Raw genomic sequence first — 18,539 nt, forward strand, 5'->3', positions numbered from 1 at the left:
ATTCTATTTTTATTTTTTCAAGGAACCTCCATACTGTCCTCCATAGTGGCTGTATCAGTTTACATTCCCACCAACAGTGCAAGAAGGTTCCCTTTTCTCCACACCCTCTCCAGCGTTTGTTGTTTGTAGATTTTCTGATGACGGCCATTCTGACCAGTGTGAGGTGATACCTCATTGTTGTTTTGATTTGCATTTCTCTAATAATCAGTGATGTTGAGCAGCTTTTCATGTGCCTCTTGGCCATCTGTATGTGTTCTTTGGAGAAATGTCTATTTAGGTCTTTTGCCCATTTTTTGATTGAGTTTGTTTTTTTAATATTGAGCTGCATGAGCTATTTATATATTTTGGAGATTAATCCTTTGTCCATTGATTCGTTTGCAAATGTTTTCTCCCATTTTGAGGGTTGTCTTTTCATCTTGTTTATAGTTTCCTCTGCTGTGCAAAAGCTTTTAAGTTTCACTAGGTCCCATTTTTTATTTTTGTTTTTATTTCCATTACTCTAGGAGGTGGGTCAAAAAGATCTTGTTGTGATTTATGTCAAAGAGTGTTCTTCCTGTGTTTTCCTCTAAGAGTTTTATAGTGTCCGGTCTTACATTCAGGTCTTTAATCCATTTTGAGATTATTTTTGTGTATGGTGTTAGGGAGTGTTCTAATTTCTTTCATTTAAATGTAGCTGTCCAGTTTTCCCAGCACCACTTATTGAAGAGACTGTCTTTTCTCCATTGTATATCCTTGCCTCCTTTATCATAGATTAGTTGACCATAGGTGTGTGGGTTTATCTCTGGGCTTTCTATCCTGTACCATTGATCTATATTTCTCTTTTTGTGCTAGTACCATATTGTCTTGATTACTGTAGCTTTTTAGTGTACTCTGAAGTCAGGGAGTCTGATTCCTCCAGCTCCGTTTTTTTTTTTTTTGGCGGTACGTGGGCCTCTCACTTTTGTGGCCTCTCCCATTGCGGAGCACAGGCTCCGGACGTGCAGGCTCAGTGGCCATGGCTCATGGGCCCAGCCGCTCCGCGGCATGTGAGATTTTTCCAGACCGGGGCATGAACCCATGTCCCCTGCATTGGCAGGCGGACTCTCAACCACTGAGCCACCAGGGAAGCCCCTCCAGCTCTGTTTTTTTTCCTTCAAGATTGCTTTGGCTATTCAGGCTTTTGTGTATGTACAAATTTTAAGATTTTTTGTTCTGGTTCCGTAAAGTATGCTGTTGGTAATTTGATAGGGGTTGCATTAAATCTGTAGATTGCTTTGGGTAGTATGGTCATTTTCACAGTATTGATTCTTCCACTCCAAGAACATGGTATATCTCTCCATCTATTTGTGTCATCTTTGATTTCTTTCATCAATGTCTTATAGTTTTCTGCATACAGGTCTTTTACCTCCTTAGGTGGGTTTACTCCTAGGTATTTTATTCTTTTTGTTGCAGTGGTGAATGGGATTGTTGCCTTAATCTCTCTTTCTGATCTTTTGTCGCTATTGTATGGGAATGCAAGAGACTTCTGTGCTTTATTTTGTATCCTGCAGCTTTACCAAATTCATTGATTAGCTCTAGTAGTTTTCTGGTGGCATCTTTAGGATTCTCATGTATAGTATCATGTCATCTGCAAACAGCGACAGTTTTACTTCTTCTTTTCCAATTTGAATTCCTTTTATTTCTTTTTCTTCTCTGATTGCCGTGGCTAGGACTTCCAAAACTATGTTGAATAAGACTGGTGAGAGTGCACATCCTTGTCTTGTTCCTGACCTTGGAGGAAATGCTTTCACTTTTCACCATTGAGAATGATGTTTGCTGTGGTTTTGTCATATATGGCCTTTATTATGTTGAGGTAGGTTCCCTCTGTCCCCACTTTCTGGAGGGTTTTTATCATAAATGGATGTTGAATTTTGTCAAAAGCTTTTTCTGCATCTATTGAGATGATCATATGGTTTTTATTCTTCAGTTTGTTAATATGGTGTATCACACTGATTGATTTGCATATATTGGAGAATCCTTGCATCCCTGGGATAAATCCCACTTGATCACGATGTATGATCCTTTTAATGTGTTGTTGGATTCTGTGTGCTGGTATTTTGCTGAGGATTTTTGCATCTGTATTCATCAGTGATATTGGTCAGTAATTTTCTTTTTTTGTAGTAAGTCTGTCTGGTTTTGGTATCAGGGTGATGATGGCCTCATAGAATGAGTTTGGGAGTGTTCTTTCCTCTGCAATTTTTTGGAAGAGTTTGAGAAGGATGGGTGTTAGCTCTTTAAATGTTTGATAGAATTCACCTGTGGAGCCATCTGGTCCTGGACTTTTGTTTGTTGGAAGATTTTTAATCACAGTTTCAATTTCACTAATTGTGATTGGTCTGTTCATATTTTCTGTTTCTTCCTGGTTCAGTCTTGGAAGGTTATACCTTTCTAAGAATTTGTCCATTTCTTCCAGGTTGTCCATTTTATTGGCATAGAGTTGCTTGTAGTAGTCTCTTAGGATGCTTTGTATTTCTGCGGTGTCTATTGTAACTTCTCCTTTTTCATTTCTAATTTTACTGATTTGAGTCCTCTCCCTTTTTTTCGTGATGAGGCTGGCTAATGGTTTATCAATTTTGTTTATCTTCCCAAAGAACCAGCTTTTAGTTTTATTGATCTTTGCTATTGTTTTCTTTGTTTCTGTTTCATTTATTTCTGCTCTGCTCTTTATGATTTCTTTCCTTCTGCTAACTTTGGGTTTTGTTTGTTCTTCTTTCTCTAGGTCCTTTAGGTGTAAGGTTAGATTGTTTATTTGAGATTTTTTTTTGTTTCTTGAGATAGGATTTTATTGCTGTAAGCTTCCCTCTTAGAACTGCTTTTGCTGCATCCCATAGGTTTTGGATCGTCATGTTTTCATTGTCATTTGTCTCCGGGCGTTTTTTGATTTCCTCTTTGATTTCTTCAGTGATCTTTTGGATATTTAGTAACGTATTGTTTAGCTCCCATGTGTTTGTGTTTTTTACGTTATTTTTCCCTCTAATTGATTTCTAACCTCATAGCCTTGTGGTCGGAAAAGATGCTTGATATGATTTCAGTTTTCTTAAATTTACTGAGGCTTGATTTGTGACCCAAGATATGATCTATCCTGGAGAATTTTCCATGTGCACTTGAGAAGAAAGTGTAATTTGCTGTTTTTGGATGGAATGTCCTATAAATATCAATTAAATCTATCTGGTCTATTGTGTCATTTAAAGCTTGTGTTTCCTTATTAATGTCCTGTCTGGATGATGTGTCCATTGGTGTTAAAGTCTCCCACTGTTATTGTGTTACTGCCGATTTCCTCTTTTATAGCTGTTAGCAGTTGCCTTATGTATTGAGGTGCTCCTATGTGGGGTGCATAGATATTTATAATTGTTATATCTTCTTCTTGGATTGGTTCATTGATCATTATGTAGCATCCTTCCTTGTCTCTTGTAACATTCTTTATTTTAAAGTCTATTTTATCTGATATGAGTATTGCTACTCCAGCTTTCTTTTGATTTCCATTTGCATGGAATATCTTTTTCCATCCCCTCACTTTCAGTCTGAATGTGTCCCCAGGTCTGAAGTGGGTCTCTTGTAGACAGCATATATATGGGTCTTGTTTTTGTATCCGTTCAGCGAGCCTGTGTCTTTTGGTTGGAGCATTTAATCCATTCATATTTAAGGTAATTATTGATATGTATGTTCCTATTACCATTTTCTTAATTGTTTTTGTAGGTCCTTCTCTTGTGTTTCCCACTTAAAGAAGTTCCTTTAGCATTTTTCGTAGAGCTGGTTTGGTGGTGCTGAGTTCTCTTAGCTTTTGCTTGTCTGTAAAGCTTTTGATTTCTCCGTCAAATGTGAGTGAGATCCTTGCTGGGTAGAGTAATCTTGGTTGTAGGTTCTTCTCTTTCATCACTTGAAGTATATCATGCCACTCCCTTCTGGCTTGTAGAGTTTCTGCTGAGAAATCAGCTGTTTACCTTATGGGAGTTCCCTTGTATGTTATTTGTTGTTTTTTCCTTTTTGCTTTTACTAATTTTTCTTTGTCTTTAAATTTTGCCAATTTGATTACTATGTGTCTCGGCGTGTTTCTCCTTGGGTTTATCCTGTGTGGGACTCTCTGCACTTCCTGTATTTGGGTGGCTATTTCCTTTCCCATGTCAGGGAAGTTTTTGACTATAATCTCTTCAGATATTTTGTCGGGTCCTTTCTCTCTCGCTTCTCCTTCTGGGACCCCTATAATGTGAATGTTGGTGCATGTAATGTTATCCCAGAGGTCTGTCATTTCTTTTCATTCCTTTTTCTTTATTCTGTTCCGTACCAGTGAATTCCACCATTCTGTCTTCCAGGTCAATTATCCATTCTTCTGCCTCAGTTATTCCATTATTGATTGCTTCTAGTGTATTTTTCATTTCATTTATTGCATTGTTCATCTCTGTGTGTTTGTTCTTTAATTATTCTAGGTCTTTATTGAACATTTCTTGCATCTTCTCGGTCTTTGCCTCCATTCTTTTTCCAAGGTCCTGGATCATCTTCACTATCATTATTCTGAATTCTTTTTCTGGAAAGTTGCCTATCTCCACTTCATTTAGTTGTTTTTGTGGGGTTTTATCTTGTTCCTTCATCTGATACATAGCCCTCTGCCTTTTCAGCTTGTCTATCTTTCTGTGAATGTGGTTTTTGTTCCACAGGCTGCAGGATTGTAGTTCTTCTTGCTTCTGCTGTCTGCCCTCTGGTGGATGAGGCTATCTAAGAGGCTTGATGGGAGGGACTGGTGGTGGGTAGAGCTGACTGTTGCTCTGATGGGCAGAGCTCAGTAAAACTTTAATCCACTTCACTGTTGATGGGTGGGGCTGGGTTCCCTCCCTGTTAGTTGTTTGGCCAGAGGCAGCCCAATGCTGGAGCCTACCTGGGCTCTTTGGTGGGGCCAGTGACAGACTCTGGGAGGGCTCACGCCAAGGAGTACTTCCCAGAACTTATGCTGCCAGTGTCCTTGTCCCCACGGTGAGCCACAGCCACCCCCTGCCTCTGCAGGAGACCCTCCAACACTAGCAGGTAGGTCTGGTTCAGTCTCCCCTGGGGTCACTGCTCCTTCCCCTGGGTCCTGATGCACACATTACTTTGTGTGTGCCCTCCAAGAGTGGAGTCTCTGTTTCCCCCAGTCCTGTCGAAGTCCTGCAAGCAAGTCCCGCTAGCCTTCAAAGTCTGGTTCTCTAGGAATTCCTCCTCCGGTTGCTGGACCCCCAGGTTGGGAAGCCTCACGTGGGGCTCAGAACCTTCACTCCAGTGGGTGGACTTCTGTGGTATAAGTGTTCTCCAGTCTGTGAGTCACCCACCCAGCGGTTATGGGATTCGATTTTATTGTGATTGCGCCCCTCCTGCCGTCTCATCGTGGCTTCTCCTTTGTCTTTGGATGTGGGGGATCTTTTCTGGTGAGTTCCAGCGTCTTCCTGTCGATGATTGTCCAGCAGTTAGTTGTGATTCCGGTGCTTTCTCGAGAGGGAGCGAGCGCACGTCCTTCTACTCCGCCATCTTGAACCAATCCTAAAGAGGGCTGAATTGTGGCTTGATTTCAGGGTAGTTTCAGGAGTCAGACTTGAATTAATTCAATTATAGTGTAATATCTAATTGCTGTAGGTGATTTTATGCAAAGAGGAATAAACAATGCTTTGTTTTTATTGATCGTGTATGGTGTATGTGTGATTCTTGACTAGAGTATTGGGAGCCCCTTGGATTGGGAGTTTTGGTTTAATAAAGTCTAGTCTGCACCCCATCCTATGTGGGCAGCTCTAGCCCTGGACCAAGTGGCTGAGACTCTTCTAGAGGGACTCGAGGGAGGGTGGCTGCATCGGGGGAAGTGCAGCAATCACGAGCAGAAAGCCTGCTCAGCGTAGATGTGATGCACTGGGGACGGGAACGAGAGGAGTGGAGACCAAGGTGGGGTGTGCGTGGAACGTACTGGGGCACCTCCGTGGTCTGTCTGGCCCTAATGGTGGGGCCAGAGTTCCACAGCCTTGGGTCAGAAGCCCCTGTGCTGTGGGGAGTGACAGACCAGCCGAACTCTTCTGTATTATCAGAATGTTAGAACCAGGAAGGGATCTCAAGGGTTATCTGGTCCAGCCTTCTCTTTGTACCGATAAGGAAGTTAAATAATTTATTATTTGCAATTAAGCGTCACCTCATAAGCTTCTAAAATCAGATAGTCAACCTTGGAACAGAATTGGCTGGGTTTTTTCTCCTTGTTCTGGGAGAGCCAAGCTTTTGAGAATTGAAGTGGCCGAATGGTGGACGAGAAAGCAGACAGCAGGGGGTGACCCTATTGCTCAGCCCTGGGACACTGAATTGATTTCATGTCAAACCTGCACCGTCCCTGAGTCACAGGAACTTCCCTTGTGTCTCTCGTCATGTCTGCACACGTCTGTACGGTCCCCAAAGGCTTCAAAGTAACCTTGGACGTAGGGGAGCTGTCTTATGCCAGTGCCGTGTTTTCTAGCATTTATACACACTAGTTTTCTTAGAGCAATTCCCCCAGAATAGTTTTCTTCTTTTCCTTTTAGTAAAGAAACACATGTGACAAATACTTCTTTTAAAAAGCAACAGCTGCTCTGAACACAAGTGTGAGACTTCTGCCACTGGGTGACACTGTTAGACCACAGAACACTCTTCAACGGGTAGACTCAAGGATCCCTGAACTTCAGATCTCATCACGCTGCTTCACCTAGGAGAGAGAGAGAGACTCTGAACCACTTAATGGTCATCTATCAAATGTTATTTGATAAGTGTAATTTATCAGCCTATGGCAATTTTAAGGCTAATGAGTTTAAGGTAATCAATTATTTAAAAAATCTGTTAATTGGACAGCATTTCAGTTGCTTAGAGGTTTGTGCAGATTGATGGGCCGCATGTTAATGAAGTGCTAATTACTTCACGGGAATATTTATGCAAGCCAGCGCACTCAGATTTATTTCCCAGCAGACAACAATCTGAGTTATCTTTCTGGGGCAAAAGACTCCTAGCTCGTACGCAGCAATTCACGTTATGGACTTTGAGTGAGGGTTTCGGGGAGTCATCTGTGCAAGAGGGCGCATCATCAGCTGGGCTAGAAAAATGGGCATTTGGTTCCCTGGACTGATCTGTATCAGGAGAACCAGGAGCTTTTGTCTCTCACTCATTCTGTGCTTTTTGAAGATCAAGTGAAGACAGAGTCTGTTCAAAGCATGAGGTGCCCTCTCTCCCCCTCCCCTGTTTTTGGCCCCTTCTGTAAGCCTGAGCTCTGCACCTCACTTGTCAACAGGTCAAATTGAGTTCAACAGTACGCGGAAGGCTCATAGTGGTGTTTCTGGGGATAAGAAATGAGGAAGAGTCAGGCCTTTCCTTTGCAACTTTAATGTGAGGCATAAGCAAACTTGTAGTTTTCATCCAGGCAGCCATGAGCATCCTTAGAGAAGTGTTAACGGCGTCCTGTTGGGACAGAAAGGAGGGAAACTGCAGGAGGAATCGGGAAAAGCTTCCCGGGATGAGCTCCTTCGTTTGGATTCTCTGTTGCTTCAGCATCTGCCCCCTGTATTCGGTGCAGTTCTGTCGGGTGCCCACGGGGTGGCGCCCAGCTCAGTGCTGGGAACGCCGGAGGGAGTAAAGCCAGATGTACCGCTGGCCCCTGGAGCTCAGCCTAGGCACAGGGCGTCGGTGGCCCCAGCTTCCTGCTGGTTCTTCTTCGTCAGCTGCTTACAGGGGGGCTAATTCCGCTCTGGATGGCATAAGTGCGAGGCGTTGTGCTCCAGGTGGGGGGATGACTTAAGTCAGTCGGGGGTCTTTTCCTTTCTGAAGGGACGCACATCGGTCCTTCAAGGGGGACCACTTGGAGATACATGAAGAACTGACTCGTAAGTGTCAAGTTCACACGGGAAGGGAGTACCGCGTGAAATTGTTCTCAGCACTGCAGACAAGAGGGAGGTGGCCTGGGGGAATGGCCGTGGGGAGATTCAGGAGAGGGAAGCATCCCACCGAGAAATGGCTCACAGAGAGGGAGGGCCGAGGGCGTTGGGGACCCAGAGGAGGGTCTAGGCTGGGCCTGATCCTGAGAACTCTTGGCACCAAGAGATCAGGCTGGAAGAGGGCACCTGGGCCTCCGGTGCGGGGAGGCCCAGGAGAGAGGGTTGTCCAAGGGGCTGGCTTTCAGATCAAGAAGGAGATGGACAGCAGCTTTGAATTCCAGGGAGTGGCTGGGGAGAATGTACCCCAGGAAGCCAGGAGCACCCCATATTCATGGACTGGGAGGTTTTCTGCACTCTTTCTGCTAGGCATCCAGTGGCGGCTTTTTGTCCCTAGTGCCTTACAGGTCACAGACAGCCCCTGTGGACAGGCCTGGGGGCCAGAGCACAGGACCTTGGTTCTGAAAGAACATCTGCCCCCCAGGTAGCAGTTGGGAAGCAGGAGGTTTGCTAAGGTCCTTCCAGGTTGAAATCCCTGTCGATTCTTACTCAGGCCCAGGTGTTTCCTTGGGGAGAAGCCCGAGTGCATCTGCTCGGATGAGAAGCCGCCCTGTGCTGTTGTCCTGCGGGAACGTGAGTGACACAGCAGGCCCTGCCGCTCCCCGTGCGGAGGTGATGGCCCTCCTGCAGCTGTGCTGGGGTCCCCCCGCCGGTGAGGCCCCCGCCGGCTGGCCCTTCTCCTTCCTTCAGGCATGCTCAGTGCTTGCAGAGTCAGTGCTGTCGTCTACCAGGGAATTCTAGAATCTTCTCTGGAGGCAGAGGGAGGGAATGTAGAGAATCCGTGTCTCATCTGAAATTCTGGGACTTGTTTAGTTATCGGAGTGAAACATCACCTGGATCAGCCGCCTGCGGGGACGGAGGGATGTCATCGTTGGCTGAGAGCCCTTGAAGGATTTTATTCACCTCTTTCACCATTTTCCCTTCCTCCCTCCACCAAGCAGCACAGGGAATTATCAGTTTTATATTAGTTCTATTAGTTTTGTTCTACCTAGAGACTTTCCTTACTTCCCTGACCAGCGATCAAACCCGCGCCCCCTGCAGTGGAAGCACGAAGTCTTAACCGCTGGACCGCCAGGGAAGCCATAGAGACTTTTTTTTTTCTCACACCCACAGAGTGGTTTTGGTTTTTGTTTTCATTTTCTCTGTATAGTTTGTCTTCCCAGTCTTCCAAGGTAGCTTGAATATCCACCTTTCTAGCAAAACCAGATTATTCAAGAAGTGCTTTTGCTTTTAACTTTCACTTAGGCTTTGAGCATGACCTCATTAGGTAACATAGCAAACTCCTTTCTCTTTTTTTTTCTTTCTTTTTAAAATATTTTCAGCAAAGCATCAGACTTTGGGGAGCTAGAAGGCAGAAGGAATTCAGTCACAGGGTTAATTTGCTGGTTTCCATGGAAAGCAACCGATACTTGCATCTGCTGACTGTCAGCATCACTTTCTTCTGATCAGACACCGGCAGGGTCTTGGGTGCCCAAACTTAGGTATAAGCGTTCTCCGAGGTCCTGACATTCCAGGCGTTTGAGTAATTTTGTGTTAGATTATATTGATAAATGCACTGTTAACAGTGTAGAAACGTGATTAGAAGCAATACGCTTTACTTACAGGACCAGTGCGGTGCGGAAGTGTAAAGTATTGTGCTTTGGGGGGACACTTTTGCTGTCTGTCTTCCACCCATTGCTTCTCTCCCCACCCCTTTCCCACAGGGTTTGACTGAACATTGTGCAAAACATGCCTCTGAAAAGATCTTGCCTGTTTTCTGTTTTGTTTTTTTTTTGTAGAGTTGTCTGCCATTGGGTCGTGAGTTCAGATTCCACGCGGGCCATGGGAGGTTGAGTAAATCGTGACCACTAATAAGAGTGACTTGATGTTTGGACAGTTAGACTCTTTATATTGGACTAACTTAACGTTTTTATAGATCCCTCACATTTGTATGATAGCTCTGTACACAGCGTAGTCATTTACAACAGATTACTGAGAAATCAGGGCGACATAGCCATTCAGCTGTAAAGAAAAGAAGACTGAAGCCCAGAGACTGGGAGACGGTCAGGGTTTTCACGGCATCCCAGCCCTGGGCTGCGGGCTCCTCTCTGTGCTTCGGCTGTGCCGTCAGGGATTTTGTTTTCTCCCCTCCACTTCCCTCCCTGACTCTCTCTCTCTCTCTCCCATCTAAGTCCAAATTGGAAAAGTGAGCAGAGGCCAAGATGGGGTTCACCATTAAACTTGGTCTAAAATAGTATACTTGTACTGCGTGGTCATCCATTTTTCACCGTGATAGGACATTGATTCATGGAGAGTTAGATTAATGAGTTAATTTGTTGGAACTACTTAACTGTCCAGTTTATTGAACATCTGCCACATGGGCTGGCACGACGTATGGTGAATGTTTTCCTTAAGTTTTTTTTAATGCTTGGGACAGTTCTGCACATGTGGGTGTACGAGCCCTGATTTACAGGTGAGGAGATCAAGATACAGGCTAAGTCATTTGTACAAAATCACATAACTGGTAAGTGGCATAACCAGGCTTCTAATCCAGGATGGGTGGTCTTCAAACCTGGTGGTATTACTTCTCATGGACTGAACAGGGTTTAAAATGGATGAAATAACAAAACTGTAATAATATAGCAGCAACTGAATGATCCCTAGATTGTAAGTTTAATAGCTATTTAATATGTACTGTATCTATTGAGGGATAATATGCATACAGAGCAGGGCATGAGCCCCAAAAGTGAACTGATTGGTGAATTTTCATAGTGAATGTGCCTGTGTAACCAGAACCTGTATCAGAAAACAGAACCTTACCGGCACCCCAGAAGCCCCCTTTCTCCCCATCCACTGCCTCTCTGCTCCCAAGGTAACCGTTATCCTGACATCTGGCACCAGAGGCTGGGTTTGCCTGTTTTGAACATCAGATCCATGGAATGATCCAGGATGGACTCCTGTGTGTCTGGCTTCTTTTGCTGACGTTATATTTGTGAGGTTCGGTCATGCTGCTGTTGTCATTCTCATTGCTGTGTATTCTTCCATTATATCCTCACACCACCATCTACTTCTCCATCTGACGGTTAATGGGCATTTGGGTTGCCTCCAGTTTGGGGCTGTTATGAATATCGCTACTCTGAGCATCCTTATAAAAACATTTATATGTTTTAAAGAAACTGTGTCCCTCTCGCAACCTTTCCCCACATGAGTGTGACTTTCTGCAAGGTGTTTTCTGGTTGGGGTTATAAAGCTATGATGTCATAAAGCTTCTAAAAGCTTTCTGAGAGAGAAAGTCATCCTGTTAAAGCAAAACCTGTTGTCTCCTCTCCTGCCTCCCCCTGCCCCACCATTATCACGGCCCAGAAGAGTGGGATGCTTGAGGGCATACCCGTAGAATCAGACAGACTCTAGTTCAAATCCTGGTCCTGCCCTTTCGTAGCTGTGTAACCTGGGGCAGCAGTAACAGGGTTATTTTTACTAGTCGTTATTTGTTGCCGATGACAGCACTCATCACAGGTGACATTTACTGGACGCTTACTATTCCAGGCCCTGCATTGGGGGTGCATTTCTCATTTATTCTTCATAACCCTATAAGATAATCTTTCCCCTGCCGCTGCTGCTTCTTCCTCTTCCACTTCTTCTACCTCTTCTTCTTCTTTTTAAACTGGTGAGAAAACTTGGCCCAAAGTCACACTTACAGTAAATGAGAGAACTGGAATTTAGACCCAGTTGGTGTGACCTGGAGCCTGTGGCCTTGAAGCTGTCTGAGCCTATAGGGAATTTGGAGACTTCATAGGGAATAAAACCTCCTGCCTCACTGGGCCGTCATGAGGCTGAAATGATGGGGAGAAGCTTGTGGACAACATCGAGGGAAGATGCACAGTGAATCCACAATGGATTCCTTTCGTGGCATCTCTCTGATGCTTTTTCGGGGTGAGGCGTGGGTGTCATCCTGGAAATGGACACCTCGTGATTTGCGGAGCTATCGCCACCTACTGGTTGGTCCTGCCTCACCCTAACCAGCTTATCTTTAACCTTGGCACGCGTTCTGTCTTCCCGAGGTTTTTCCTGACTTCTTTCCCATCTTCTAAATATAAAATACGTGCCTTATTTTTTTGGTAAAAATACATTTTTGGGGGATGAAAAAACCGATGAGAATACTAGTTTGGTATTTTCCCAAGCGCGTCAGTGTTTGGCATATGTACAGCAGTATCTTTGTGGCCCGTTTATTGCGGGTCTGAAGTTCTAGCAGCAGTGGGCCGGGTAGAGCTGGAGAAATCACATTTATGAGCTCTTGTGGATGACTGTGGTTTGGCGTCATTTGTCAGCCTTAGTTTATTAGGTTTGTGGCCACAGAGGTCATCTGGGCACTTGTCTGATGCCTTTGGGTACCAGATGCTGCCACTGTCTCCTAGCAACGAGACTGAATCCTTAGGTTCACCCCAGGCTTAGGAGTTTGTAAGTGGAGCCCTGGGCTGTTTGGGAGAAATTCCCATTTTAACTCACTCTCTGGTCTCTCAAGGCCTTTCTCCTCACAGCCAGCCAGCCTCCCTTCTGGGAACAGTGGCTACTGCAGGAGATTCCCGTGGGTCCAGAGACAGCCGTTCCCCTTCCAGGTTGACCCAGGCCTGAACTTGGCTGGCCTGCGATCTTAAATGACTTGGGTTTTTCAGGGTATCGTGAGAGGGTTGCTAGAATCTCTTAGAGACAGGCTGGGAAACAAATGCTCTTAAAAACTGCCTTGGAATTACTTTGCACTTTCCAGAAGAAGTCGCAGCAGTTCAGATGTTTAATTGTTTAGCTTCGCTTGGTTCTAGTACAGCTGTAACCTGCATGCACCGACAGGTTTCAGGTATTGTCTTCTTCCTTTTTATTTTTTTCATTGTTTAAAAAAATATTTATTTGTTTATTTGGTTGCACCGGGTCTTAGTTGCAGCACGCAGTCTCCTTAGTTGTGGCATGGGAACTCTTAGTTGTGGCATGCATGTGAGATCCAGTTCCCTGATGAGGGATCAAACCCAGGCCCCCTGCATTGGGAGCTTGGAGTCTCAGCCACCGTGCCACCAGGGAAATCCCAGTATTGTTTTCTAAAGGATTCATTTATTAGTGCTTCTAGGTAGAATTAGATTTTAAATATTAAGGGAAACATGGAATTTAGCATAATCTGTAAATTCTGATTTTTCATCTCAAAGGATTAGGTTTTAAATTTTATCTTTGTGGGAATTCCTGGTGGTCCAGTGGTTAAGACTCTGCGCTGTCACTGTTGAGGGCCCGGGTTCAATCCCTGGTCAGGGAACTAAGATCCCATAAGCCCTGCGGCCAAAATACAAAAAATATATATCTTTGTGATGTAACAATATGTAAATGAACTACTGGAGTCAGGAATAGACTGATGGGAAACTCAGATGCAGTGAAATGTTTGTTTTATTAGTCGAGCTGTGGAATTTTTCTGTGGGGATGGTTATTCGCCTCTGGAAAGCAATCAACACAGAATACCCAGGACAGGCAGAGGCTTGGGCCCAGAGTTAACCTTTGAAAGAGGAAAAAAATGCAAAAGCAAGGACTCAGAAGGCATCTATAAGGATGGGATTTCCTTACTCTCTGGGATAGTGGAGTTTAGTGATGATTTCCGTTTCTTGGTTCTCAGGAATTAAAGGCAAAATTTTCATCAGGTTGCATTTTTCAGGGCATAGCATTAGTATATGTCTAAAATGCAAATCTGTGTTGTTATTCAGTGGCTTAAAATCTTTCAGTGAATCCCCTCCACTTCAGAACAGCATCAGAGATCCTCACTAGCAGCCTTGTTTCCTTGATACACACCCTGCACTGTAGCCTGAGCCATTCAGAACTCCATGTGTGTGTGATAGACTTTTTACACTTTGCAGAAGGTTCTTAATGTTTGTAGCCTGAGTGGGTCTTAGAACCACTGAATGTTACCGGCGAGAACGTGAAGGGGGCTTCGTGGCCCTTTCCCCACGCTGGTTGTGAAGAAGGGCAAACTGGAGAGAAAGGAGAGGGAAAATGTTTGTGCCTTCGTTTCAGTGCCTGTGGGTCACCTAGTTGAACTCGTATGTTTTCAGAGAACTCTTATGCTTTAAAGGCCTTGAGAGGTAGAGCTTTGTATATACAGGGTTTCCCAGACCTCTGAATAAAATATGGAATGTTGTTAGTCACATCGTTTGACTAATAATAGTTTCCATTTATTGAATCTGGCATCATAGACATGCCAGAGATTATACCGAATACTTATCTCCACATTATAGCCTGTTCTCTTTTTTTTTTAAGTGTTATTTTTATTTATTTATTTTTTTGGCTGCATTGGGTCTTTGTTGCCGCGCGCGGGCTTTCTCTAGTTGCGGCGAGTGGTGGCTACTCTTCGTTGCAGTGTGAGGGCTTCTCATTGCGGTGGCTTCTCTTGTTGCAGAGCACGGGCTCTAGGCGTGCGGGCTTCAGTAGTTGTGGCTCATGGGCTCAGTAGTTGTGGCGCACGGGCTTAGTTGCTCCGCAGCATGTGGGATCTTCCTGGACCAGGGCTCGAACCTGTGTCCCCTGCATTGGCAGGCCGTTTCTTAGCCACTGCGCCACCAGGGAAGCCCCTTCAGCCTGTTCTTACAACAACACTCATTTTAGAAGGTGGGAGAACCGAGGGGCAGACATCTTAAGGTTTGTCCAAGATCTCAAGCCAGGTTTGCTTCTCCTGTACTGAGCTGACCTTCATTTTCCTTCATTGACTTAACAGTTAAAAAAAATTACTTTATGAATCAGTTACTGGGCCAGGGGCGTGTATATGACAAGAGTGTCTTCATGTTACTTTCTGGAAGAATGTTTCGTAGCAATAATAACATCCAGTTACAAAGGGCTTTTACTCCCAGACATATTTCTGTCTCCTCCTCCCTTTCAGGCTTCACTTGCTGCTCTGGACTCCACACAGCCCAGGGCTTCCCTGTCCTGCTAGTTATTCGTGGGCTCTGTTCCTTCATTTAAGGACTGACTGTTCATTGACTCAGTCCAAGGGGTCTGAGGAATATGAACGTAAACCAGATGCGGTCTTTGCAGTGAAGAGATGATATGATTTATGTACATTTTGCTGCAACACAAGGTGGAGGCTGGTGAGTACTAGGAAAAGGGGGCAAAGAGAGCCCCATAGTGGTCTAGAGGTCAGAGAATTGCACCTGGGGAGTTGGGCGGGGGGCTTCGTGGAAGATCTGACATTTGTCTGGACCTGAAGGTGTGAGTGAGATTTGGCTTTGTGGTCCAGGGTTGGGTAGGGAGCGGATCAGCGGCCCTGCCAGAGGGCACGGTGCAGGTGCAGGATGCTGGTGGGGAAGGCAGGGACTTGTGAACACACGGGGAGCAGTGAGTGTTCACTTTCCTTTCGTCGAGGACAGGATCTGTGAGCTGGGAGGGTTCCCTGACGATCAGAGCTGTGTTTCCCAGCCTTGGGAGCCATGGGGAAGGTAGTTGGCGGAGCGGAGAAAGTCGAACAAGGAGGTCAGTTAGGTGCTTATTGCCATGTCGTGGCTCCAGGGTGGAAAGTTGCTGAAAAGGAACCAGACTCCAGATTGTTCTCCGGCCACCACCACTGCCAGGGGTGCTCAGGGACGCACAGTGTGGCTCCCAGCCAGTTCACCCTCCTTCTCGTAAGTGACCTTTCCCAGACCCCAGTGTGGTCCACGCTACGGGGGCCACAAGGTCTCCCTTAGCCTGGTTTGCAGTCACGCTTGAGGTCTACACGCCTGATTCAGGCCGGGACTCCCTTTCCCGTCTCCACTTAGAAGAAGGGCAAACCAGGGAGAAAGAAGGAAGATGTTGGGGGCTTCAGTAACAGCAGATCCCCTCCAGCCGCTGCCCAGTTACTGCGTCACCACTCAGGCGTCCAGCGACGTCTCCCACCCAACACGTCCTAAAGGGAGCTGCTGACCTCACTCCCATCTGCTGTCCTCACGGCCTCCACCACGACCGCTCTGTCCTGTTGCTCAGGCCAGGCCCCTTCGAGACATCCTCGGCCCTTCTGTGTCTCATACCTCGTGTGCAGTCCTTTAGGGGAGTCCTGAGGCCCGGGATGAAACGGCATCTGTCTGGTCCAGACCATCCGGGTCCCCTGACACTCACCTCCCGGCGGCGTCTTTCCTTGGCCGCCTTGGTCTGTCCTACGCTCAGCAGCTAGAGTCATTGTCTGGGTGCATGAGTTAGAGCTTGTCACTGCCCTGCCCAGAGCCCTGCATGGCTCCCGGCTGTCACCTGGGGCAAAGGCCAGAGCCCTGACACTGGCCTTCAAGTTCCCGCATCGTATCGCCTTCACCCCACCCCTGGGTCCCCACTGGTCCCTCTCCATCCCCACCTTCGCTGGTGTCTGTCCTCCCTCAGACCCATCAGGCATGCTTCTGACTCCTGTCTCATTCCGGTGTCTGGAATACTCTTCCTCCCACCCCTGCTGACACCTTGACCTCAGGAGGGCAGGAATCTGTTTGCATTTGATGTCCCGGAGATTATCCCTGGTTTAGGGCAGAGAAATCAGTCCTTTTATGGAAGCATATGGGCCTTCTCGTCTACTGATTAACTAGGATGAAACTGCTCTTGGCTTTTCAACAAAATCAAGACTGCCTACAAGTGTGTTTGGTGCCTCTCCAGTCTCCACCAAGGAGCACATTCTCCTCGGGGCGAGTTCATGGTCAGGCTGCTGGGATGGGGTCACTAACCTATCACTGTCGAGGTTTGTGAGTTTCCATCTGGGGGAGGGCTGCAGGCATGCTTGTTTTTAAAAGGTCAGTGCAGGTAGCATTTAAAGAATGTTTGGTGTAATTTGTTAGATATATATATTATTGCTCATTAATTTTGAGCCTTAATCATGTGTTTATACCTAAAATATATAAACAAACGAGGCAGCTACAAGTTTTCTGTTTTAGTTGATTTATTTATTCTTTGGGCTTTTGTCCTCTTTATTTTCACGTTGATTTTCAAAAGATTTTTCTTTCTTTTTTTTTTTTTTTTTTTTTTTTTTTTTGCGGTATGTGGGCCTCTCACTGCTGTGGCCTCTCCCGCTGCGGAGCACAGGCTCCAGATGCACAGGCCCCGCGGCCATGGCTCACGGGCCCAGCCGCTCCGCGGCACGTGGGATCCTCCCGGACTGGGGCACGAACCTGCGTCCCCTGCAACGGCAGGCGGACTCTCAACCACTGCGCCACCAGGGAAGCCCTTTTTTTTTTTTCTAACTAATTTTATTGGAATATGGTTGCTTTACAATGTTCCATTAGCCTCCACTGCACAACAAAATGAATCAACCATACACATACAGATATTCCCTCCCTTTTGGACTTCCCTCCCATTTAGGGTTACCACAGTGCATTAAGTAGAATTCCCTGTGCTTTGCAGTATGTTCCCATCAATTGTCTATTTTATAAAAAATGTTATAGATGACCTTATTTCCAAAGCGGAAATAGAGACACAGACGTACAGAACAAAAGATTTTTGTATAAAAATAGCATCATAGGGGCTTCCCTGGTGGCGCAGTGGTTGAGAGTCCGCCTGCCGATGCGGGGGACACGGGTTCGTGCCCCGGTCCGGGAAGATCCCACATGCCGTGGAGCGGTTGGGCCCGTGAGCCATGGCCTCTGAGCCTGCACGTCCGGAGCCTGTGCTCAGCAACGGGAGAGGCCGCAACAGTGAGAGGCCTGCGTACCACAAAAAATAAAATAAAATAAAAAATAGCACCATAATTTGTTATACAGAACATGGGTTTTAAGATCGGAGGGTGTTCCTTTTCTTTCTTTCTTTTTTTTTTTTTTTTTTAAGTTTGAGATTTACGCTACTGGTAAAATTAACCTGGACGAGTTATTTATTTATTTTTTTTGCGGTACGCGGGCCTCTCACTGTCGTGGCCTCTCCCGTTGCGGAGCACAGGCTCTGGACGTGCAGGCCCAGCGGCCATGGCTCACGGGCCCAGCCGCTCCGCGGCATGTGGGACCTTCCCGGACCGGGGCACGAACCCGCGTCGCCTGCATCGGCAGGCGGACTCTCAAGCACTGCGCCACCAGGGAAGCCCTGCCCCCATCTCTTTGACAGAGCTTCAGAGTTTTCAATGAAGTGGTGAAGGGGCCCCGTGGAGGATGCGGTGTCAGCTGCTGGACCAGCCCGGCTGTCCTGGGCCTCGGCCTCTGTGCAGACGTCTGAGCAGAGACCACAGTGAATTTCATCTTTCTGTTTCAGACAGCCCGCTGGAGGATTCTGACCTGAGGGACACGTATCTCATCCCGAGAAGCATCATGGCTGAGCCAGACTATATAGACGATGACAATCCTGAACTAATTAGGCCTCAGAAGCTAGTCAATCCTGTCAAAACATCCCGGAACCATCAAGACCTTCACAGAGAACTTCTTATGAATCAAAAAAGGTAAGATGCTTTCTGAAGCGGAGTTTTCCTCAGGGGACTTTTAAGGTAACTAGATTGAAGTTTAGTTATGTTTACGAAGGCTTCGAAGAGTTGTTTGTTTCTTCACCATATTTAACACTTCCTATTCCTTTCGCATCCTTGAGTCAGGGCATCCATGATGTAAAGCCGTCTGCAGGCTCAGCTGCTGGCCCCAGGGTCTC

At 46.0% G+C, this 18,539-nt stretch overlaps 1 protein-coding gene across 3 annotated transcripts in view; it reads left to right on the forward strand.

Annotated features, from left to right (window-relative positions):
- Window positions 1-18,539, forward strand: part of FAM107B (family with sequence similarity 107 member B) — a 216,716-nt gene that overhangs the window by 185,951 nt on the left and 12,226 nt on the right. For 2 of the 3 annotated variants that reach the window (XM_032623734.1, XM_032623735.1), the window contains one exon: window positions 18,156-18,339. In XM_032623734.1, coding sequence (XP_032479625.1) covers window positions 18,156-18,339 — 184 coding nt within the window. The remainder of the gene's footprint in view (window positions 1-18,155; window positions 18,340-18,539) is intronic. The other variant, XM_032623736.1, reaches the window with a different exon arrangement.

The sequence above is a fragment of the Phocoena sinus genome, chromosome 2, assembly GCF_008692025.1.
Source record: "Phocoena sinus isolate mPhoSin1 chromosome 2, mPhoSin1.pri, whole genome shotgun sequence".
Lineage (NCBI taxonomy): Eukaryota > Metazoa > Chordata > Mammalia > Artiodactyla > Phocoenidae > Phocoena > Phocoena sinus.